The 25,002-nt window shown below is 45.6% G+C and overlaps 1 protein-coding gene across 6 annotated transcripts in view; it reads left to right on the top strand.

The window, feature by feature from the left end:
* Window positions 1-25,002, top strand: part of ATP9A (ATPase phospholipid transporting 9A (putative)) — a 131,944-nt gene that overhangs the window by 69,698 nt on the left and 37,244 nt on the right. For all 6 annotated transcript variants that reach the window (XR_003524936.2, XM_027624194.2, XM_027624193.2 and 3 more), the window contains exons 11-14: window positions 102-262; window positions 2,484-2,626; window positions 3,602-3,714; window positions 12,754-12,966. Coding sequence is in view for 5 of the 6 variants with exons in the window: in XM_027624194.2 (XP_027479995.2) it covers window positions 102-262; window positions 2,484-2,626; window positions 3,602-3,714; window positions 12,754-12,966 (630 nt within the window). In the remaining variant the exon portion in view is untranslated. The remainder of the gene's footprint in view (window positions 1-101; window positions 263-2,483; window positions 2,627-3,601; window positions 3,715-12,753; window positions 12,967-25,002) is intronic.

The raw sequence follows: 25,002 nt of genomic DNA, 5'->3' as shown, positions 1-25,002 counted from the left end.
GTCACCTGGGGGGCAGGTGTTCTTGAGTGAAGGAGCAGTTCTCCAGGTGGGCTCCAGGGTGCACCGGCTAACCACAAGCTCCCCTGTGCATCGTCCCACAGATTGGCCTGTTTGACCTGGAAGTGAACTGCCTTACCAAGATCCTCTTTGGTGCTTTGGTGGTGGTGTCGCTGGTCATGGTCGCCCTTCAGCACTTTGCTGGGCGTTGGTACCTCCAGATCATCCGCTTCCTCCTCTTGTTTTCCAACATCATTCCCATCAGGTAAGCAGAGAATGAGCCATGATGTTTTCTTCTGTTTACTCGTGGTCCCTTTGAAGAATGATGATGGAAAGCCCTGGTCTGTGGCTCCAGCAGGGAAATTGCAATTCCTCCCTGAACCAACCTTTCCTGAATTAGTCTTCACTCAAAAGATCTTGCTTGCCTGCGCTGTGCCAGGGATGCCATTTAGGGCCCATCTCATCTGCTGGCTCAAGAGGTTGGTGGTGGCTGCTGGGGCGCTGTGTTGAGACAGATCCTGGGCCCGGGTCTGTGCTTAAATGGAAATACGGTGATTGATTAGCAGTGGTGGCACATGCCACCTGTTTGCCTGCCTTCCTTGGAGGCTGAATAAATGCTCTTAGAAAAATGATACAGGTAATTGTCATAGTAGGGAAAAACAGAGATTCACAGTGGCAAAAGAATAAGATCAGAATCACCTCCCATCTCGCAACTGAGTGATAGGTGCTCTTAATATTTTGGCATATATTTTTTCTAAGCTGCTTTCTATTTTAAAGGGGGATTCTTTCTGCTTTACGTAAAATCTATTTTTTTTTTTTTTTTTTTACAGAGAGATGTGTTGCAGATAACTTTGCCCATCAAATATACTGGTACCCCATTAGAACTGCCCTATTATATATTCTAGGTTTAACTATTTAGCTCTGTATTATTGGGGACTTGTTTCTACTTTCCCCCATAACTGATGTTTAGTAAATCATTAATAAAATAAATCATTTTTTTTTCCCTGAAGCTTCTAGTGCTTATAATCTCTATCTTAAACTCGATTTGTTGCCTTACGATTTGTCTCGCTCTTTCGGTATTTATATCATCCCAGCTAGAATTTATGTTTTCCTGAGGATAGGGATTGTAGTTTTGGTACCGCAGTGTCCCTAGAACCAGGGGGATTGGACCCCTAGCCATTGTGGTCTAGGTCATGGTTTCAAAGAAAAATACATCTGCTTTATCACCAGAGAAAAAGTGTTTGTGGTGTAATGTTAAGTGAAGTTGTAATCATTAAAGGTCTGTCTACAACGTGATTGAAAATTAGTGAGTTGAATCTTCATGTGGCCAATGACGAGCCAGTAAAATAGTAGGCAGTTTGGTTAATTTATAGGAGTATGAATGAATTTGACGTTCTTTTGATTTTACTTTTTGCAATAAAATAATATTTCAAGATGAATAGAATACATGTAAATGGAATATTATTCAGCCTTAAGAAGGAATGAAATTCAGACACACAGTACAACAGGGATGAACCCTGAAGGCATTATGCTGAGTGACATCAGCTGGTCCCAGAAGGACAAATGCTGAATGAGTCTTCCCACGTGAGGTCCCTAGAGCAGTCAAGTTCAGAGAGACAGAAAGGAGAGTGGTGGGTGCCAGGGGCTGGAGGCCTTAAGGGGACAGTGGGGAGTTGTTGTTTAATGGTTATGGGATTTCAGTATGGGAAGATAGAATGTTCTGGAGAGGGATGGTTGCACAGCAGTGTGATTATACTTAATGCTACTGAGCTGCACACCTAATGGTTTCTCTCTCTCTCTCTCTCTCTTTTTTAAAGAGATTATTTGAGAGAGAGAGAAAGAGGGAGAGTGTGGGGTGGGGAAGAGGGGAGAGGGAGGAGCAGAGTCCCGGTTGATCTGATGTGGGGTCTGATCCCAGTGTCCTGGGATCATGCATGACCTGAGCCGAAGGCAGACGCTTAACCCACTGAGCCACCCAGGCGCCCCCCTTTTCAGTATTTTAAAACCATTTTAGACTTTCATTGTTTTATTTTAGTCCAAAACAAAATAACTTCGTGGAAGTGATGATTTGAGATATCTGTGAGATATCTGAGAGTGCTGTTGACTCTTATTAAATCTGTGGATCTGGGGGCGCCTGGGTGGCTGAGTCGTTACGCGTCTGCCTTCGGCTCAGGTCATGATCCCAGGGTCCTGGGATCGAGCCCCGCATCAGGTTACCCGCTCCGCGGGAGGCTTGCTTCTCCCTCCCCGACTCCCCCTGCTCGTGTTCCCTCTCTCGCTGTGTCTCTCTCTGTCAAATAAATAAATAAAATCTTTAAAAAAAAAAACTCTGTGGATCTGGCCTCAAGGCTGTGCGGCTACGGAGAGGGTTTCCAAATGTTGTGGCACCGCTGATGTGTTTTGGGGTCCTCGCTGTCCGCAGACAGACACATAAGGAGCCTCGAGGATATCCTGTTAACCTGTGTGCTCTGGTGTTCTGACTATAGCCTGCGTGTGAACCTCGACATGGGCAAGATTGTGTACAGCTGGGTGATTCGGAGGGACTCGAAAATCCCTGCGACCGTGGTTCGTTCCAGCACCATCCCTGAGCAGCTGGGAAGGATTTCTTACTTACTCACGGACAAGACAGGTGAGCTGTTTCCGGGGCCTCCCCGGGCTTCACGGTGAGGGGAGGGACTTGGATTCTCTTTCTGGAGACGTTAGAGATGGATGCTTACTGCTGTTTTATTCTCTTCACCTTTTGATGAATGTTGATTCTTTGGTGATGATGCTGGTGATGATTGTCCTCACCATCAAGAAGCAAAACCTCATACGGTACTAGTTATGTGCAAAGCACTTTTCTGGGTGTTCATAGAGGGTTGTTTAGTTAATCCTCAGCCTCATCTTGTGAGGTAGGCATTTTAATCCCCATTTTACAGATGAGGAAATGAGGCATGGGGAGGTTGACTGCCTTGTGAGAAGCACAGGGTGACAGAAGCAGGCTTCGGGCTTGGGCAGTCTGGCTTTGAGTCCTCATCACCGCACCCCAAAACACTGCTCCACAATTTACCATCAGAGTGGCTAAGAGCTTCCTCTCTACCGCTTAGTGACCGTGGGACGAAAGTGAATCTGTTGCAAAGATCTGGGGTGGCTCACCACATCAGAGAAAAATGAGGTTTCAGGAAGGAACAGAACCAGAAAATTTCTGGGTATGTCAGCATCAGAACCCCTGGGATAGTCTCTGTAGGACTCTCCCATTGGGGTGAGAGATTCAGATTCAGAATCTCAAGATTCAGATTCCTTCCGAACAGAATCTAGTGTAAGTCATGTGCCACCATCTTGGCTGATGGAATGAGTCAGGCACCCTGCCAGACCTTCCCTTAAGACCATCCCAGGGAATGAGGGTGGTCATTTCCCCCATGGAAACCCAGGATGCCATTTTCAAAAGAAAAGGAGTTAGATTCCGGGCAGACCAAATCAATACCGCAGACATCTCCCCAACGAGGGCAGTGCTGAAACCCGTGTACGACGTAGAGTAGTAAACGCTCAGAAAACCACAGCTGTCCTTCATGTTACGAGAAGCCCCAGGATGTAGGCAGAGTTACTCATCTGTCTTGTGTTGCAGGAACTCTTACCCAGAATGAGATGGTTTTCAAACGGCTCCATCTGGGCACTGTGGCCTATGGCCTGGACTCAATGGATGAAGTACAGAGCCACATATTTAGTATTTATACCCAGGTAAAAACCTTCTGTTTTGATACCTGAAACAATTCTTTTGCATTTATTAGCACCTGTATTGAGATATTCTTCCTAATACTATACAACTCCCCCATTTAAAGGGTACAATTCAATGGTCTTTGGTGTATTCACAGAGTTGTATAACTCTCACCATAATCAATTTTGTTTTCATCACCCAAAAAAGAGACCCCATCCCCATTAGCTGTCATTCCCTGTTCCTCCCCAGCCACCTCCCCTTCCAAACCCAGGGCAACTACCAGTCCTTTATGTTTTGATTAAAATTGCTGTTAAGATCCTCCCCCTGCCCCGTATTCCTCATTCCCAGAGTTACCCTGCTCTACTGAAATGCTTATGAATATTGGGAAAAACCTAAGAGAAACTTGTTTGCCAATAACTAGTACAAAAAATAGCTTTGGGAGCCCACTGGTTAGCTTTACTGCTCTTCCCTGGGTAGAAGCCGAAGCAGTAGTCATGAGCGATCTGCTCATGAAAAACTGTCACTGATGAGCTTCAGTTTCTCGTCTGCTTTCAACTCCATGATCGCGTGGAAGGGATTAATTTGTCAGAGGTGGCCTACAACTTCTCTGCTCCCACATTTGTTTCCACAAGGTTTTTCAAAATCAATCCTTTTTCAGAGAAAGATATTACTGGAAAGTGTCCTAATATTCCTAAAACGTTATACCCGTGGGTCCGTACCTTGGCTGCTCAGAACCACTAGTGATATTTTAAAAACAAAATGGAACAAAAACCAAAGGAAGGACGTTGACTTGGGCCTCTCACCTGAGGGATTCCGATTCATTAGGATTAGGGGAGAGCTGGGCTTCTTTGTTTCAAAATGAGGATGACACACAGACAGGTGCCTTGGTAATTCTGAGACACATCGGGGCTGACGGACCAGCCACACGTTGTGGCACTTGTCTGGAGATGAGAATAAAGAGGCCATTTTGCTTAAATTTATCAAAATAGATAATGATTCAGTTGTCAAAAGACCAGTTAGAAAAGCGAAGGAACTATTTCCCAATAAGGGATAGAGGTAGAACTCCTGAATACTTCATGCCATGGTTACATTGGACGTTTAGTTTTCTGGAACATTCACTGGTAGGCACGCCCGGACTTCTAGGGTTCTCTCCTGAAAATGGCAGAGCAGGGAATACAGTTTGGAAGTTGGAGTGAGTTTTAAATGGAGGACAGTTAATTTGATCCCTGTAAGTGAAATACCTATAATTCTTCTAGGCTCCCTGAGTGGGGCATTTGTGGCTTGTCTCCAAACGGATCCTTGGACTGTTTCCAAAGATATACTTTAGGACTCTTAAAAACACACGAGGACTTTGTTGGACAGGAAGGAAAAGCCACATCCAGCCTCTGGTCCCTTTCTCTGACCTATCAGCCCCCACCGCTCCGTACTGGCCCCCGTGTGCCCCTCTCGAGGCGGTCCCTTCCTCCCCCAGCTTCCATCACTCCCGCCAGTGGCCCCCATCTCTGTCTGTGGCCCCGACCTGGAGCTTTAGACTGGAAGATACCTGCATGCTTGGCATGGCTGCTTACGGATCCTAAGGACAATGTACCTACAGTCCTGACTTTCTTCCCCCATCCACCACACCTGCTTCTCTTCCAGAGGCTCTTGTCTTAGTGCGGTGCCCCCCCCCCACACCCATTGCTCCCTCCAAGGATTTGAGAAACGCCCCCTCCTTCCCCAACCCTTCAGTCCCAGGCCCTTGGGGATGTCTGCTCCCACCCGCTCATGTGTTTGGCCTTTTGTCTTCATCTCTTCTCACTCGCTAGGCCAAAACTACTCTCCCTTTCCCGGCTGTCTACGCACATCCCCCCGCCCTCCCTGCCCTGCACAGTTTCCCTGCTGCTCTTGGGAGCATGGGGTGCCCCTTATACCGTTAACTCCATCTTGGGGCTGAGACTTCCCTGTACTCCGGGCACCCCTCCTGTAGTTCACCCTCCTCCGCTCGCAACTTCGGTGCTTAGGGCAGGGTGAGCTGCCTTGTTTCTGTGACTCTTCCCTCTGCACCCTTGACCCCAGATGCCTTCCGGGCCCCACCTGGGGGGGGGGTCCCCTGTGTGGGCTGTCCGGCTCACCAGCACCTGGCTGAACCCCCCTCCTTCCAGTCCTCAGCCCCGCTTGCCGGCTGATGATTGTACCCACCAGCTTCACAGCCGGGGTGTGCGCCCCCCTCCCCAGCAGGAGACACTCCCTTGCCCAGTTGGGTGGTGTATTTAAGAGCTTGTGGTATTTGCAGAAACCATCCCTTCTCGGGATATTTGCACAGCTCAGCTTTTATGGTCCATTTTTGCTTTAGCACAGATAACACTCTTTGTCAAGTGTTACAAATCAGAAAGGGACATTTCTTACCGTGAACGCTACCCCATACCCCTTCCTTAGCGGAAGCTCATAAATTCATTTACCCATCCTGGCCTTGGATTTAAAATAGTGTTACAGGGTTGGGTCATCTCGAGGCTAGTGTGAGCTCAGAGTTACGGTACCCGCTCACCCCAGCAAGGTGTGTGCATTCTTCTCTCACGCCATCTAAAAATCCTGCAGTGAACACGTGAATACGTTTGTGATGAGGCTTTCAGAGGCTTTCCCAGGTTTTTAAAACAGCTTTATGGAGGTGTAGCTTACCTATCATAAAATGCAGCTCTGTTAAGTGTCCAAGTCAGTGATTTTTTAGTAAATTTACAGAGCTGTGGAACCATTACCACAACCCCAAAAAGATTCCCCCGAGCTCCTTACTCATTCAGTTGACTTCAGAGTTTAATAATGGGATTTTATACCAGTGTTTCATGAAGTCCACTATTTGGAACGCCTGGGTCAGATCCCTTGGGATAGTCGGACTCTCTAGACCTACAGTTCTGACAGGTGAGCCAGGTGATTCCAAAGTACAGCAGTGTTTAAGAACAGCTACCCTGAACCTGAGGTTTGCCCTGTTTCCCAGAAAACCAGTGTCTCAATCTGTGGACTCCAGATGACCAAACAAACTCCAAAACAGAGTTTGTGAGATGACCCGTTGGAGAGACAGAAGAAAAGATTAGGGCGTCTGTTCGCTCTGCATTTGCATCTTCAAACTTGAAGCAAAATTTAAAGTTATTATTATTTTTTAGATTTTATTTTATTTATTTGAGAGAGAGAGAATGAGCAAAAGCAGGGGGAGAGGCAGAGGAAGAAGCAGGCTCCAAGCGGAGCAGGGAGCCCAATGCGGGGCTCAATCCCAGGACCCTGGGATCATGACCTGAGCCGAAGGCAGACGCTTAACAGCTGAGCCACCCAGGGGCCCCATTGAAGCAAAATTTAAATATTGAAAGCCAGGGACCCTCAATCTGTATATCAGACGAGCGTCTGTCAGGTCCGGTCCTTGAGGTGTCTTGTGGAAGGAGTCTCAGGAGTCAGAGTTCTGTGGGGGTTTGTTTTCAGGACATGGAGATGTAGATTGCAGGTGATGAGTGTTCATGTGACCCATTTGAGGGATGTCATTTAACTAAACCTCATAAATAGGTGGCTTTAAAAGATTTCCGCAGGAAGACTCCACATTATTAATATAAACCCAAGTAAACCATAAGAAAATGCCCAACTCATTTTGAGAAAAAAACCATGACAGGCTAAGGAGATAGGATGATTTTTTCCTTTGGCTTCTTTATTTATTAGTACCTTTTTGAAAAATTGAGCTACGGGGGTGTCTGGGTGGTGCAGTTGGTTAAGCATCTGACTCTTGGTTTTGGCTTGGGTTGTGATCTTGGGATTGTAAGATCGAGCCCCACATTGAGTCCTGCATGGGGCTCCACACTCAGCGCAGAGTCTTCTAAAGTTTCTCCCTCTGCCCCTCCCTCCTGAGCATGGGTGTGCTCTCTCTCAAATCAAAAAAATCTAAAAAAATTTTTAAAAATTGAGATATAATTCACAGGGATAGTATTTATCCTTTTAAAGTGTACAGTTCAGTGTTTAGTATATTCTCAGCACCATGCAACCGTTGCTACTATCTGATTGCTGAATATTTTCATCACCCCCAAAAGAAACCCCATATCTCTTCAACTCCCACCCCTACTCCTCAGCCCTGGCAACCACCAGTCTACGTTCTGTGTCTGTAGGTTTGCCTGTTTTAGATGTTTCATGTAAGTGAAATCTTACAATGTCTTTTGCCCCTGGTTTATTTCGGAAACTTAGCATAATGTCTTCGAGGTTCCTCCAGGTGGTAGCATGCATCTGCGCATCATTCCCCTTTGTGATGGAACGACACACGTGACCATTTGAAATGTCATTTCAAATCTGTAACGTTCAGTGCCCCTTACCCTGAATGGATTAGTCAATTCTGTGAAAAATGCTGTGTTTCATTTTTGTCCTATCATTTCTAGAATTCGTCTTTTGTTGTTTTATAAGGCACAATACAATATTTATACAAAGTTAAATACACATATGGAGGGTACTCAAGAATTTTTTTCCCATGGGGTGTCTGGGTGGCTCAGTCGATTAAGCATCTGCCTTTAGCTCAGGTCATGATCTGAGGGTCCTGGGATCAAGTCCCGCATCGCGCTCCCTGCTCAGCAGGGAGCCTGCCACTCCCCCTGCTTATGCTCTCTTGCTCTGTCTCTGACAAATAAATAAAATCTTCAAAAAAAAAAAAAAGTTTTTTTTCTCAGTGTATTATGTGATCAGAATGTTTTGAGACACACACACACATATGTAGGTGTATATATATGTATATGTATGTATGCAACATGCCTGGGCCATACTGCATTCTTTAGGTATAGGGGGCCCAAACACATATTTCTTAAAATCTTTATTGCTTATTCTGAGAACCATTTCCAGTTAAGAACCACTGTTAGAATATCACTATCAGACTTACTTTTTTTCACTTATGTCAGTGATGACAATCATTTTTAATGGTTTTATTTTTTATTTTTAAGAAGATTTTATTTATTTGAGAGAGAGTGAGAGCATGTGCACAAGCAGGGGAGAGGGGCAGAGGGAGAGGGAGAAGCAGGCTCCCTTCTGAGCAGGGAGCCCAATACAGGACTCCATCCCAGGACTCTGAGATCATGACCTGAGCCAAAGTCAGACGCTTAACCAACTGAGCCACCTGGCTGCCCCCCACCACACCACCACCGCCACCACCACCACCACCACCACCAGTGGTTTTATAACAGGGCCAGGACTAGGGTAAGGAGACTGAGGTATGCACCTAGGGAACAAAACTTAATGAGATGCTGAAAAAACCTTCCACAACAACGCACAACACAGCGATCAAGATAAATCACATTGTAATGCAATATTTTATTTTATTTTTTAAAAATTTTTCTTGTTATGTTAATCACCATACATTACATCATTAGTTTTTAATGTAGTGTTCCATGATTCATTGGTAATGCGATATTTTAAAAATTCAGTGCAGAACTCCATGATGAACACAAATCTGAGTTTTGAAATTAACAGGATCCAGCTCTGATTGGCACTGTGAAGGCTCATATCCCTCATCGTAGTCCTGGCCCTGATTTTATGCTGTCAGTGGCTTTATACCCCAGTTCTCAGCCTTGGCGTAGTGACCTGGTGGGCTGGATCATGCTTGGTGGTGCGGGCTGTGTGTGCACCGTAACGTCTAGTAGCACCCTTGCCCTCTACCATCTGGATGCCTGAGGTGTCCCCCTCCCTCGGTTCTAAGAACCAGAAATACCTCCGGACACTGATGGGGGGCAAAACCCTGTGTTAGGTGGGGTTCAGTTTCAACAAATTGAAATTTGTTGCCTCTGTCATGCTGGAAGATGTCTATGAAGTAAGTAAACATTAAGTTTTTTCAGTCACTTAATCGCCCCCTAACTCATTTGACTTATTTGGAAGTGGAGGCTCTGGGCCTATCTCTGTGGGGGTGATCCTTTGAGGTTAATGAGCTATCAGCTTTGAGCTTTGTTTGAGGGAGTGAAGTGAGGCTTTCGAAACAGGAATTCTTCCTCTTTTATGTAAATGTATTTTTGCCAGTTGCAACCCATTCCCAGTATCCATTATTATGAACGCTCCTAAGTGGCGACGTTTTAATTGCCTTTAGAAAGAAAACAGGTATTTGTGGGGAATCAATGTTCAATTTTTGTATTAATCTTTCCTCTGAGACAGACTGGCGTTCTTGTTGGGAAGGGCCCCTGCCGTGGATCGCTAGCGAGACATGGAGGCCTGTTGTTCATTTTCACCTCTGTGTCTCATATGTTGGCTGGACGTGGAGAACGACCCTGAAGCGTTATATGGTGTGAGGTAGCCACCCAAGGGCCCATGTCGGGGGCCTTTGTCTGTAAGGCCTCGATTTCCTCTTCCAGCTTCTGACCTCATGTGGAGGTTTTGTCCCCCTCCACAAGAGGACCCGTGGTTTCTCCCCAGGGCAGAAAGAGTTGTAACCTGCCTCTGTGGATACCACATCTGTTTTTGTTTTCCCCTGGTATTTTTTTAAGTAAAGAGAAATGTGCGTAGGTTCAAGGCCTGTGGGGAGGAGGCTGCAGATAAACACTGTACGATGTGAAACTCTTCCATATGGGGAATGTGAGGATGTTTGAAGACTGGGCCCTCCTGATGCTGGCCGAGCCCCTGGTAATTACCAGCACCTTCAAGGTGGATGTGGATTGCCATTTGGTGTGTGGCTGAGCCTTTCCTTTGAGAATTAAAAGACGCGCTTCAGAATCTGTGATTTTTTTTTTTAACTTTTTTTTTAAAAGATTATTTTATTTATTTATTTGAGAGAGCGAGAATGAGAGAGAGAGAGAGAGAGAGCGCGCGCACATGGCGGGGGGAGGGTCAGAGGGAGAAGCAGACTCCCTGCTGAGCAGCAGGGAGCCCGATGCGGGACTCGATCCTGGGACTCCAGGATCCTGACCTGAGCCGAAGGCAGTCGCTGAACCAACTGAGCCACCCAGAATTTGTGATTTTAATTCCTCCTCCCTGAAACGTCTTTGGTTGGAAAGGGGAATAAGTATTAACTTGAGAGAGAAATAAATGAACGTGGAGACATTACACCTGTGGCCCATGGTGCTGGTTGAAGTTAATCACCCCCGTGTTCTGATTTGGTGTCAGCTGGTTCCCTGGTCTGGAAGTGAGGTCTTTGCAAGAAATCTGTGGCTACCGTGTTTCTCTCTTCACCTTGCTCTTGGCTGGTTTCCCCTGGAATACAAAGCCCCAGAGCTCGGTGTTATCCCCCATTTGAAATACTAGTGGAAGTATTTCTGGAGATGTGAAATCAGATGGTTTATACAAATCAAAGGTTTGTAAAGGATGCCCTTCGCTTGTCCTTTCCTTCAAACCCACTGTTACTGAAACTTCCCGGCCAAAGCAATGACGTTGTCAGAGGTCTTGTTATTGCCTCTAATGTCAAATAATAATTTGGTCCAGGTGCGAAGAATGTGGGCAAAAGGAAGACACGTGGCCGTGGCTAGAACATAAATCACAGAGCTCAGAGAGAACGTTCTGAATGTAGTCTTTCCAGTGGAGAGAACCTTTCTGTAAATCTCTAGTCCTTGTTATAATTTTAGAGTTAAATTCTTTATAATTAAAAGCACTTGGCAAATAATGATTCATTTAAACTGTAGTTCTGATTCATTGCTCTAATTACCGTAACCATGCAGTGCCCTTTGGCCTGGAAGTGAAACTCATGCCCTCTTGACACCAGAGGTTAACAGAGCAGGAAGCCTGAGCAGTATGTGTGCCTGCATGACCAGAATAATTTAGTAATTGTCTAATTACTGGGGAGGCTAATGCCACTGCTAAAAATAGTATTAAAAAATTAAATGAAAGTCATTTTCTTATTTCTTGTGACCCATCTGTTCTCCGTTTTGGGCAACCATGTGTTCATGGGTATAAAACGCGACTCCTTCTGCGGGATTGGGTCACTTCTCTTCTGTTGGATCAACTATGTTTCTAATGGAATGCGCACCCAGTAAGTCCAGAGACATCTCTAACTCCCGGGACTCCGATGGCTGTAGAGGAAGACCATTGCAAGGGGTTCCTTTTGTCCACAACTGTGATTTAAAACCTGGAAGGAATGTTGGTCGATTTGATATTTATTTCTTCTTGGAAATAGAAAAAACTGCCATGTCAGGGGAGGATGCCCCACCATCACCTTAGGAATCCTGAGTGGTTAATTGGCTCATCTGTTCAGCAAATGTAGATGTATGCCAGGCACTGCCCTGGGTACTAGGCTTGCAGTGATGAATAACACACACGGACAAGTTTTGTTCTCATGGCTTAACAGGAGAATCCTCAGGTGAACGAGCCCGTTTTAGACTGAACACAGCATCACACATTGCAGTGTGGGGGCATGATTTCTGGTGGGGGGACACACAGGGCACCATGAGCTGGGGGCCTCGGTGAGGGCCTCTCTGAGTATGTAATATTTAAATTGAGACCTCAGTGATGAGACAGAGTGAGCCAGCCCTGCGGAGTTCTGGGGAATGATGTTTCAGGCAGAGGGCAAGGCAGCTGCAAAGGCCCTGAGGCAGGAAGGAGCTTGGTGGTGTTCAAAGAACAGAAAGGCCAGTGTGGCTGGAGCAGAGAGGAGAAGGAACATGGCATGAAGGGAGGCTACACAGGTGGGCAGGGGCTGGTCAGGTAGGCCCCATTGACCATGGGGTAGGGGGGCATCTGCGTTTTACTGAAGACTAAGTGCAGGGCAGCCCCTGCAACAGAGAATTATCCTCTCCAAGTGTCAGTTGTGCCAGTTTAAGAAGCCCTGGCCTCCTGCGCCAGCCTCACTTACAGCGCAGGCCCCTGACACCACCCAAAGGAGGACAGATTCATGTGTTCAAAGGTAGAATCACCCACATTCACTGAATTGTAGTGTTTTTCTCTGTTTTGCATTTGGGGTTTTTTTTTTTTTGGCCAATTATAAATGATTGGGTCCCTAAAAATTACATGCCGTTTATTGCAGTGTCACTGTAGATGTATCTAAGAGCTGTGCATTAACGCCATGGAAAGGAAAGCAGTATCTCCACATGGTGGTTCTTCCACACGTTCTGGACCCTTCTGTGTCTCCAGTCATCTTCCTTGTTCATTTCTTTCTCCTGTAGCAATCCCAGGATCCACCTGCTCAGAAGGGCCCCACGCTCACCACCAAAGTCCGGCGGACCATGAGCAGCCGTGTGCACGAGGCCGTGAAGGCCATTGCGCTCTGCCACAATGTGACTCCTGTGTACGAGTCCAATGGTGTGACCGACCAGGCTGAGGCCGAGAAGCAGTACGAAGACTCCTGCCGCGTGTACCAGGCCTCCAGCCCAGATGAGGTAAATCCCAGGCAGAGGTGGCTGGACACACAGAGAGATGCTGTGCCCGTTTTCCACGTGCTGGAGGTGGGGTTCCCCAGGGGAACCACCTGTCAGCAGACGTGAGCCAGGAGGATACCGTGCCGCCAGGGAAACACATTTTCAGATGCACACAAGACTTGCTTCCCTCTAGAACAAATACTCTTGGACTCCAGATATATCCCAAATAAGCAGGGAGAAAGAGATCTTGTTTGTGATTCAGATGGCCAGCTCATAAGGGCACAAGGTCTCACTTAAACCACACCTTCCCTTTTCTTTCTTTCTTTTTTTTTTTTTTTAAGATTTTATTTATTCACTTGTGAGAGAGACAGAGAACAGGCAGAGGGAGAGGGAGAAGCAGACTCCCTGCTGAGCAAGGAGCCCGATGCGGGACTCGATCCCAGGACCCTGGGATCATGACCTGAGCTGAAGGCAGACGCCCAACCATCTGAGCCACCCAGGGGCCCCACACCTTCCCTTTTCTAAAAAATACCAGCCTTATTAAGTTATAGTCCACATACTATACAATGGCTCATTTAACATACACAGTTCAGTGTTTCTAGTATATTCACAGAGTTCTGCAACTATTAGCACAATCGATTGAGAATATTTTCACCACCCTGAATAAGGAAGCACTCCATCCTGTATTTTCCTGGACTCCTGCCCTCCCCCAAGCCTCTGCCCTCCCCTTATTGTCTCTCTGGATTTGCCTATTCTGGACATTTCATACAAATGGAAATGTACAGTATATGACATTTGTGTCTGGCTGTTTTGACTTAGCATTGGTTTTCCAGATTCATCCACGTAGTGGCGTGTATCAACCCCCAGGCCTTTTTATGGATGACTAATATTCCATTGCATGGATAATACTACATTTTGTTTACCCATTGATCAGTTAGTGGACATTTGGATTGTTCCTTTCTTTCTTTTCTTTTTTTGCTGTTATGGATAATGCTGTTGTGATCATTTGTGCACAGGTTTTTGGGTGGACATATATCTTCATGTCTCTTGGTGTATCTGTAGGAGTGGAATTGCTGGGTCCTATGTTAACTCCATGTTTGAGCTTCTCAAGACCGCCATGCTGCTCCCTAAAGTGGCCACATCCTTTTACAGCCCCAGCAGAGATGCATGAGGGTTCCGGGTTCTCTTCTCCTTTGCCCACATGGCAGTCCTTCTCCATGCCCACTCCTTGGCAGTCCTTTTGACTCTGGCCATCCTAGTGAGTGTGGAGTGGTTTTCATCTGCATTTTCCTTGATGGCTCAGGATGATCTTTTCATGCCCTCACTGGCTGCTTGTGCTTCTCTCCAGTGTCCTTTGCCCCCTTTTAAATATGTGTCTTTTTGTTGTTGAGTTAAAAGAGTTTTTTAATACATTCTAGATTAAAGTCTCTTACGGGATATATGATTTGCAAGTATTTTCTCCTACTATGAAGGCTGTCTTTTTACTTTTGCGATGGTGTCCTTTGAAACCCTAAAGTGTTTAGTTTTGATCGAGCCCAATAAGCCACATATTTTCAAAGTTGTTGTTTCTGTGTAAGCACATGCTCTTGCTAGAACCAGGACTCCTTTGATTACATGTTCAAGAACAGAGGGTCTCCTAGCATGGTTGCCCTTTATGGTTTTCTGTAACAAGCCCCTAATTGTTCTCCCTCCCGGGGTATCGGGGTATCATGGGATGGGAATGCCCTCATCATGAAAATAGGATCTTCTTTATCTTCCTGACTTGAGTGTGATTCAGACACAGGGGTAGTTCACCAAGCTGGTAACTTTCTGGTCTTTTTTCCTTCTCCCTCCTTCCCTTCCAGAAAACTTGTATTCTGATTATGAAAGCCATTACTTTTCAGTATAGAACATTTGGACATTTCAGACAACTATAAAGAAGAAACTGGGTCAATTGTAATCTCATTCTTGAAAGATGACAATAGGTAACTTTCCTTGAGCATTTGGTGCCCATCAGATCCCATCTGAAGTGCTTTCCATGTTGTATCTCATTTAATCTTTCTAGCAACTAAGGGGCCCCATTATGACCCCCATTTTCAGAAGAGAAAAATCAAAGGCAGTTTAAATATTTAGCCTAAAGTCACCTGGATTTTTTTCTAACTTTTTGTCTTGGAAACGATTTCATCCTTAAAAGTTGTAAAATTGGTACAAAGAATTCCCCATTACCAAAACTTCACTCTGATTCCTCAAATGTTAACCTTTTTCTGCCTGTGCTTTATCATTCTCCCTCACCTTAGAAGAGTCAGCTGCAGACATGATCTTCTTTTACTTTTATTTTCTAAACAACAAGGACATTTATCAGAAACAGGAAATTAACACTGATACAGTACTATTATCTGCCCTGCAGATGTCATCAATTGTCCCACTGACATCTCGACCAAAAAAAAAAAAAAGAATATTTCTCCCCCCAGATCAGAGTCCAACCTGGGAATGCACACTACATTCAGTTGCCATAACTTTTGTCTCTCTCTCTCTTTTTAAGATTTTATTTATTAGAGAGAGAATGAGAGTACCAGTCAGGGGGAGGGGCAGAGGGAGAAGCAGGCTGAGCAGGGAGCCTGGTGTGGGGCTCGATCCCAGGACCCTGAGATCATGACCTGAGCTGAAGGCAGAAGCTTAACCAACTGAGTCACCCAGGTGCCCCTCATACCTCTTATCTCTTTTAATGTGGAATGGTTCCTCAGCTTTCCTTGACTTTCATGGCTCTCACGCTTTTGAAAGATACAGGCCATTATAGAACGTGCCTCAGTTTGGGTCTGATGACATTTTTTACGGTGAGGACTCAGTTTATTGCATCTTTGGCGCTGTCCTCAGTGTGTGTTATAAGGAGACCTGCTGTTGGTGTGTCCTGCTCTTCAAGATGCTAACTTAAGGTCACTTGGATCCGGTGGTGTCCCCAGGTTTCTTCATGGTAAAGGTGCCATTCTCCCTTGCTAATTAATCTTATGACAGCAGTTCCCTGACTGACAGGGCCAGGGTTCTAACCCAGGGAGTGTGTTGTCACAACCCAAACTCTTAGTCATTTTACTTAGTTATTTTTCAGAAGCCAGTAAGAATTCTTTTTTTTTTTTTTAAGATTTTATTTATTTATTTATTTACTTAAGATTTTATTTATCTATTTAAGAGAGAGTGTGAGTGCAAGAGAGCATGAGCAGCAGAGAGGGCCAGAGGGAGAGGGAGAAGCAGACTCCCCACTGAACAGGGAGCCCGATGCAGGGCTCGATCTCATGACCCTGAGACCATGACCTGAGCTGAAATCCAGAGTTGGACACTTAACCGACTGAGCCACCCAGGCGCCCCACGACCAAGAACTTCTTGATGTGTGATCTTCCAATATCTTTTCATATATTTGTTTCCTAAAAAACAGGAATTTTTAACATAAAGTTCTGTATTCTCCATTTTAAACTTAATATTTCATCATGCCCGTTTCCCAAATTTTTTGAATGTCCTTAAAAGACTGCTGTTTATAATTACTGTTTATGTATGCACACTAATATTTTTAACCGTTCTCCTCTCGTAGGGACTTAAGTTCTCTCTCATGTTTAGCACAACATTTATACACATTTGCAGTGAGCATCCTTATACCTAATATTTCTAGAAATGGTGTGACTGGGCTCATTAATTCAGTAGGCATTCTGGGGTGCCTACGATGGACGGGGCACTGGGGAGTCAGCGTTTAACAAGACAGCAGCTCCTGTCCCCAGGGAGGCGGCAGGGGTGAGACCGTTGTGCATGTGAGTCTTGGGATGCCAGCTCCATACCTGGGCGGCCGCATCTCTCTGTACCTCCCTGTATCTGTGACAAGAGGGTTGTCATGAGCCCCTTAGCAGACAGTCAGTCCTGTGGGTCACACTGAAGGAGTATTTTTAAGGCTCGTGGTATAAATGATCAGGTAATTTCCAGAATTATTTTTAAACCATTTTATTCTTCCACCAATGTTACAGGCGCTTCCAATTATTTTTTGTTCATTTTACGAAGGAGGGAGGGGGCTTCTCTGGTAAGTAGTGTCATAGAGGTCTGGACTAATTGGAGAGTATCAGGGAGCCAGAGCTGGATGGTGCTTGGGGGAATACCGCAATGATAACCTTTTCCAAAGTTCCGAAAGGAAAGGATGTGTGGACATGGCTTTCCCTGACCAGTAGCTTCTTTATCCTTCTTGAGGGCCCTGGAGTGTGGCCCCTGGTAGTTGACTCCTTGCAGTCAGCTTGGTGTTTGTGGAACAGCTCAACTCTGAGCGCAGCCCATCTGTGACCACTGACATTTGAACCTGTATTTTTAGGGGTGAAAAATGTTGTAACCTTGGCCAAATTCTGAGATGGGCATTGTGTGCAGAGAGTGAGAAGGGGGAGGGCGGATGGATGTGGATAATCCAACCCATTTATTCGGACTTGTGCTGTAGTAACTGAAAGCTTCAGATGGGTCATCGTTTCTCCACCGAATTTAGTCTGTTGGATCTCGCTTTTCCATTTGGAAATGGGAGACAATATCCCTGGATGGGAGATGTGTGAAAGGCCCAGGTTCTTGGTAGTTACACACTGGGAACCAGTAGCTTACGGGTGTTTGATGGGACTAGAATTTGAACAGGTTTCAGATGTGGACGATCTGATCAGCACTGCTACCTGGGAGCTCCTAATACTGGCTATTGATTGACACGCACATGGGAGGTCTTTAATGCCTGTCCGCCAATCCTGGTTCCCACTGAACTTTGATATATTTGTTTTAGGGCTAGGCAGAGTTTTTCCATGCGGGTAAATCTTCCATGGAATGCTTTGTGCTTCTCAGCTCTTGTTCATTAATTGCACTCAGATTCAGATTTGTCTTGTTTTTCTAAGATTCTGAGTAGTGATCGAAAAAAAACGTTATTTTCTTTTGGTCCTCGGTGTCTTCACAGAGGTCAGTGTTACCTTATTAGTATCCCCCCCCCAACAACTTTATTTATCATTGCACAGTTATTTCATGTTTATGGCAGAATATGTGAAAATATAGATAAGGAAAGAAAAAGCAAACTGTACTCCTGCTAACTAAAGATGTGACCACTGTTAATATTTTACTGACCTGCCTTCCAAATTATTTCGAAAGATGTGTATTGCAAAATACAAGTCTGTGTATATAAATACACCGTGTGACAGAAAGGAGGCTACGTCGACTTCCAGCCAAATCTCTCAGAAGGCTGTACTGTTTTCTAAATCCCTGTAGGATTCCACCTAGGCTTGGCTGGGTCTAGACTCCTACCTTTGAAATTCTATATCAATAAAATCTTGCTGGTCTATGCAAGGTCAGTGTCTGGAATACACATAGAAACCGGCATTCATTTTACTTTGGACTTGCCGGAATAATTTCTACCAGTCAGGGGAGGATTCATTTCCTGTAACAGAAAGCAGGATTTCCTAAATTTGTTTCCTGTGTACATTCTGCTTTGGAAAAAGCCTTGAAGTGTCTTTATTCAGCCATTGATTACAGCCTGAGGGGCGCTGGGGCCTGCCTGCCCCCGTAGGGTAACTCCCAGGGGAAATGAAATCGATGTAATCTGGCCAGAGAGAGAGGTGCTCCTTAAGTGCTCAGCCCGACAGCATTCCATCTTGTCCCGGATGTTTGGCAGCGTTGGAAGTCGGGTACAGTGGGCGAGGGAGGAGAGCTCTCGGAGGTGGTCAGGATGCAATTTTTAATGTATTTGTTTCTTGGCATGAATGGTAAGGAGGTGCTCTCCTAAGAACAGGTCGAATCAGCCCTAGGACTCATTTATTTGTCTTTTCTAGGAATTCTTTCATATAGAAGAAAACTTTTCTAGGCTTCTAAAATCACAAGTACTAATGTGCTCATTACAGAAAAAATAAAATTGTAGATTCGAAAAAGAAGTGGATAAACATTAATTTTATCCACCACCTAGAGATTACTGTTTATATTCTGCTATAGATTTCCCCCAAGCGTCTGCTTCTATATGTAGAAACATAATTGCATGTTTCATAGTACAGAATCATACTGTAGCCCAGGGAAGGAAGGAGCGTGGAGTGAGTTCAGTAACATCCTTTAGCAAGTCTCCTATGTTGTCATATTCCTAGGATTTCTGTGTGCATGAGTGTGTGTGTTTGTATGTAGGCACGCGTGTGTATGTGCTCACATGTGCCCTATGAGCACGTGTATGTGTGGACTTGTGTGTGTGTGTGTGTGTGTGTGATGTGTATATGATTGAAAGTTTTCTGATGCCTTGGCCATGGCTCACTAATTTCAGAGCAATTAATTACAAGTTCTAGGTCACGTATAGTTTGTTCTGCAAGGCCGCCCCATGCTGGCGGCCTTAGGTGAGACGCGTGTCTCCTTACCCTGAGACCTTCATTCTTGCCCTCTCTACACAGACCTCCTCCCTCCCTTCCTCTGAGACACCCATTGTTATCAGTATCTGAGTATCCTTGCAGAAATAATTCTTTGCATGAATTAGAATTTTTCTCGCCCCTCCATTATTAACGTATTTTAAAAAATGTAAAAAGCGCAGTTGTAAATTACAGACTCAGTTCTGCACCTTGCTTGCAGCGTGTCAGTACCTGGAGCGTCACCGAGTTGTGATGTCAGCAGAGGCCTGAGTTTTACTCAAATATTGAGGTACTGTGTGTTCCCATAATCTCTCGATGGCATTTAAGGACCCTCCTGTCCATTTTAATGGAAGGTGAGGGCATCACACTGGCCTCCTGACTCCCCCAGTGCAGTTATCAGCTGTGTTTAACTACCACATGCTGACTTTTTATTACTTAGTTTTTTTAATTAAAAAATTTTTTATTTTATGTTCTTTTCATTCCAGTACAGTTAACAGACAGTGAATATTAATTTCAGGCGTACAACATAGTGATTCCATACATCACCCAGTACTCCTGACAAGTGCCCTCCTTCATCCCCATCATGTTTCCCCCACCCCCCCACCTACCTCCCCTCTGGGGACCATCAGTGTGTTCTCTATAGTAAGAGTCTGTTTCTTGGCTTATCTCTCTTTTTGTCCTCTTGCTCATTTGTTTTTTTAAAACTCCACACAGGAGTGAAATCATATGCTATTTGTCTTTCTCTGACTGACTTATTTCACTTAGCATCATACACTCTAGCTCCATCCATGTCGTTGCAAATGGCAAGATTGCATTCTTTCTTATGGCTGAGTTAATATTCCATTGTGTGTGTGTGTATGTGTGTGTATCACTTCCCCTTTGTCTATGCATCTATCGATGGATACTTGGGCTGCTTCCATAATTTGGCTGTAGTAAATAATACTGCTATAAACATAGGGATGCATGTATCCCTTTGTTGTTTTATTTTTTGGGTAAGTACCCAGTAGTGTGGTTACTGGATCGTAGGGTAGTTCTGTTTTTAACTTTTTATTTTATTTTATTAAAAAATTTTTTTTACTTAAATTCAATTTAATTAACATATAGTGTATTATTAGTTTCAGAGGTAGAATTTAGTGATTTATCAGTTGCATGTAATACCCAATGCTCATTCCATCAAGTGCCCTCCTTAATGCCCATCACCCAGTTCCCTTTCCCCACCCCCTCTGGTGCAGCCACCCTCAGTTTGTTTCCTGGAGTTAAGAATCTCTTATGGTTTGTCTTTCTCTCTGTTTTCATCTTATTTTATTTTTCCTTCCCTTCCCCTATGTTCATCTCTTTTGTTTCTTAAATTTCACATATGAATGAAATCATACGATATTTTTTTTCTCTGACTTATTTTGCCTAGCATAATACTCTCTGGTTTTTATTTTTATTTATTTATTTTTTAAAGATTTTATTTATTTGACAGGAAGAGAGAGCAAGCGAGCACAAGCAGGGGCAGCGGCAGGCAGAGGGAGAGGGAGAGGGAGAAGCAGGCTCCCCGTTGAGCAAGGAGCCAGATGCAGGCCTTGATCTCAGGACTCTGAGATCATGACCTGAGCCGAAGGTAAAGGCTCAACTGACTGAGCCACCCAGGCGCCCTATTTTTATTTTTATTTTTTTAAGTAATCTCGGTGCCCAGCGTAGGGCTCAGACTCCAAGATCCAAGATCAAGAGTTGCATGCTTTCCTGACCGAGCCAACCGGGTGCCCCCATTTTTAACTTTTTGAGGAGCCTTCATACTGTTTTCCATAGTGGCCGCACCAGCCTGCACTCCCACCAGCAGTGCACGAGGGTTCCTTCGCGGAGTGATTTTAGGCAAAGCATTGGTGAGCTGACAGCTGCTGAACACCTGTTCTCCGTGCCGGGCACTGTGCTCTGGGCAGCCCTTACAACCCAATTACTGTGATTGTGCCTGTTTTGCAGATGAGGCGTAGGTTGGCTAAGGGGTACCCGCAAGGCCACGTGGCTGGCAGGATTAAAACGAGGCAGCCTCCGGCCGGGGGCTGATCACATGACTCAGCAGTACTGCTTCTCTACCCATGGGAAGAGGGCTGGAACGTGCCTTGTCGCTCACGAAGGACAGTGAGGGCTGTGCACCTGTGGTGGGAGCTTAGGGCTGATACTGCGTGACCTGCCGAGTGTCTGGTTATTCTTAACTCTTCTGAGCTCACATTCAGGGGCTCTTGGCCTCCTAGGCTCAGTGAAGCATGCTTTTTGGTTCCTTGCCTCTTTCTCATTTTGGGCGGCTTCCATGCTTGGAGCTAAGAAACCTTCTAGCAGACCGCAGAAGCCTTCCCATGGAGTGTCTTGCCTTCACTACCCATCTCTCCAAGATCCTGTCCTTGGAAAGGAAAACGAATGACGGTGTGTTGCTCCTCGAGTCTCCAGTAACCTTGAAACAGTCCCCCTTACAGACGGACGAGAGATAAGCAAAGAGCTGTGTGCACAGGTCTCTCCCCAATGGCCTAGTGGCAGGAGGGCGTTCCTGTGTTCCGGTCACTGTGCTGGGAGATGGAAAAGGGGAGTGAAGCTACAGCTCACCTAGAAGCGGATTTTATTTTTAGTTCCTCCCCCAATTATAAGAGTAACACAAGCTTGTTATAGAAAAAGGAAGCAGGGGCGCCTGGGTGGCCCCATCTGTTAAGCATCTGACTTTTGGTTTCAGCTCAGGTCGTGAGCTCCGGGTTCTGAGATCAAGCCCCATGTTGGGCTGTGTGCTCGGTGTGGAGTCTGCTTGAGAGTCTCTCCTTGTCCCCCTGCCCCTCCCCACCGTGCGTGCTCCCTCTTTCTCTCAAGTAAATAAATAAATCTTTAAAAAACAAAAGAAAAAGTAAACAATTACAGAAAAAAAATTTGAGTATTTTCCCTTCCCATCTCTCTTCTCTACATAGAATTAAAATGTTTGGCGTCATTCCACATTCCACCTTGATGTGTCCACTTGGTAATACATTGTCTCATCCCCGTCCAGTAGCATCTGTGGTAGGATATTTAGTGGCTACACTCTTTTCTCCTGCTTAGGTACAGCACAGATGATTTATCCTGCCTCCCACTCCTGGCTGTCCTCAGTTTAACGTCCTGACGGATGGCCTGATGGATTAAATCTGCACATCTCCGAGTGTGTATGCAAAAGGTCCCAGTTGTCTCATTCTGCATCTTCCTAACTCTGTTGCAGAGAGTGAGGCTGAGACCCACCAGGGAAGGGCAAGCGTGTGGCTTTCCGGGGGTCCTGCAAGCTCAGTCCTTGTGAGGCCCCGTGGTTTTCCCCTCCGGGGCCATGTTCCTCTCTCAGGGGTGTGCGCTCCCCCAAAATGCCTCCTTGTACCTGCGCTCCAGGCACGCGGACAATGACCGCATTCAGACCAGAGCGCGCAGGAGTGAGATTTAGGAGGTGCGTGGGGCTTTACCATCTCGCTGCCGGTCCTCGGCTCCAGGTTGAGTTCAGAGAACAGAGGTCAGGAACTCAAGGAGAAAACCCTCCTCCATCAATGTTATTTATTAACCACGGGGTTAAGAATCTTGAAATAGAATTTTGGTTGCTCGGAAGAGAGGGGGTGCTGTGTTTCAGGGACACCGGAGGAAACTATCAAATGAGCCATCCTTGGTATCAGCTGCTCCGTGGGCCAGAGATGCAAAAGTTCTGTCCTGTTTCTTATTAGGGTTAAGCCCAGAATGGACTTAAGGGAATAGTCATTTCTAAAGGGCTACGTTTTTATGGAGATGACGTCATTCTTTTCAGATACTAATTTTCGTCTGATTCAGTGATAGGAGGCGGCTGAATTTCAAGTAATGGATCAAAGAAACTTGGATCAGGGAGTGGCCTTTTATTCCACCATCTTGCCCACAGGTTCTTAAGCAAAACCGGCCGTGTTTTGTTTGCTCCGTGCTGTGTGTGTGTGTGTGTGTGTGTGTGTGTGTGTGTGTGTGTGTGTGTGTGTTTAATAATCAGCAGTATTTTAAAGATCACTTAATGTTATCTAAGAATCAGCTTTTCTTGAGGAAGATCACATCTGGAAATGGTGGGCCCAGTTTCTACTGGGCAGTGGTTAGCCGAGCTGGGTGGCTGCTGCCTCAGTTTACCCCTGCCCCTGTGGGGCCCGCCCTCCTCCTATCTGCTCCCTGTCCAGCCCCCAGTGGTGCCTTAGTGAATCAGTTTCCTCATTAAGTAAAGAATACTTCGGTCTGTGGATGCATTCATAGCCTTGAAAGGCTGGATTAGGGCGGACTGGCCAGTCTTTGTGAGCCCGAGTGTTGATCTTCTTGAATGCCACCAAAGATAACAGATTCACGCGTGCTCTTACGATTACTGCATATCCTGCTTCTGACAAGAAATCAAGGCTCGTTAGCCTGACCTGGCATCTTTCCCAAGCACACATTCCCAGGTACAAAGGGAAAATTATTAAAACTTGTCACAGGTGGTTTATTGCTGACCCACAAATGATGAAAAAGCCCTTTCATGGATTGTTCTGGCGTGAATTCTTCAGATGGGCATTTTAGGGAGGGGGCGTAGCAGCCTGTCCTTTTGATTTCCTGACCCGAACCAGAGCACACAGGCGACTCAGGACCCCAGCTCCCCACCCTCCACCCCTTCTCGGTTTTCATTTGATTGAGTTAATTTATTTGTTCATTCATTCATTCATTCATTCAACCGTAACAGGGTTTCTTTTTCTGCTTCTGCTCTGACTTCTGGATATTCTGATCCGAAGCCCCAGCGACCCCACTTCTGGCTGTTAAGGATAGTGAGACTCAAAACCCCCAAATCCTTTCTGATTGGGTGATAAGGGATGATTCTCTTGAACGGAAGCTCGGACCTGCCAGGATAAGAAAGAAGTAGCCTCATTTTTTATCATCTTGTTTTGGGAAGAAATGCAGTTGTTTCTCCTGACCCCTGAAATGTCTGTCCCTGCTGCAATTGAGAAGGGTCAGGGAGCACCCCAGTTCCAAACCAGTCTCTTCTCAGTAGAATCTCAGGGATTTCTATTAGAAAGCAGCTCCAAATTAACGCTGACTTAAGTTAACATGGGCCAGAGAGGGGAAGGTGAGAATCAGAGACCCTCCCCACTCCTGACTCTACTTCCACCACAGGGCTCTCATGTCTTGGGGGCGTCTGTCCCCAAGGAGACCAGAGGGGTTTTGATGAGGAAGTTGGACCCAGGGTGGGGGGCAGCAAGCATGGTGGTGGCTGGTTCCTTCACTCCATTGAGAGGTTCGCTGCAGAACAAAGTGCAGTTAGAAGGCGTTTGCCTACAGGTGTAATTCATCCATCAGCATATGTCACTGTTTGTCATTTCAGATTTAAAGACCAACTGTTCCCCCAATACGGCCCCTTGGGTCCCTGGCATGGGGGCTGGGCTGGCCAAGGCCAGAACTGCCTCATAGGCTTGGAAGCTGCTTCCAGGTCTGGAGTTCCACATTCTTCCTGGATTGATGATTGATGTGAGGAGCAGGTTTTGGGGTAATTAATGTGTTTCCTTGAAGCCCAGTACCACCCACTTTTTACGTCTTTTTAGAACAATGAAAGAGGTTTTTAAGGGGTGAAGTCACTGCAGCTTGAAAACAAGAATGGAAAAACCCCTTTCACTAACAATTATGGTTGAAGACCTCCAGAGAAGAATTTTTCTTTGTTACTATAAAGTGGTGTGTAAAGGTGTAAACTTAGTCAAGCTTTCTC

This window comes from Zalophus californianus, chromosome 8 (genome assembly GCF_009762305.2).
Source record: "Zalophus californianus isolate mZalCal1 chromosome 8, mZalCal1.pri.v2, whole genome shotgun sequence".
Lineage (NCBI taxonomy): Eukaryota > Metazoa > Chordata > Mammalia > Carnivora > Otariidae > Zalophus > Zalophus californianus.
This window is presented reverse-complemented; position numbering and strand designations above follow the sequence as displayed.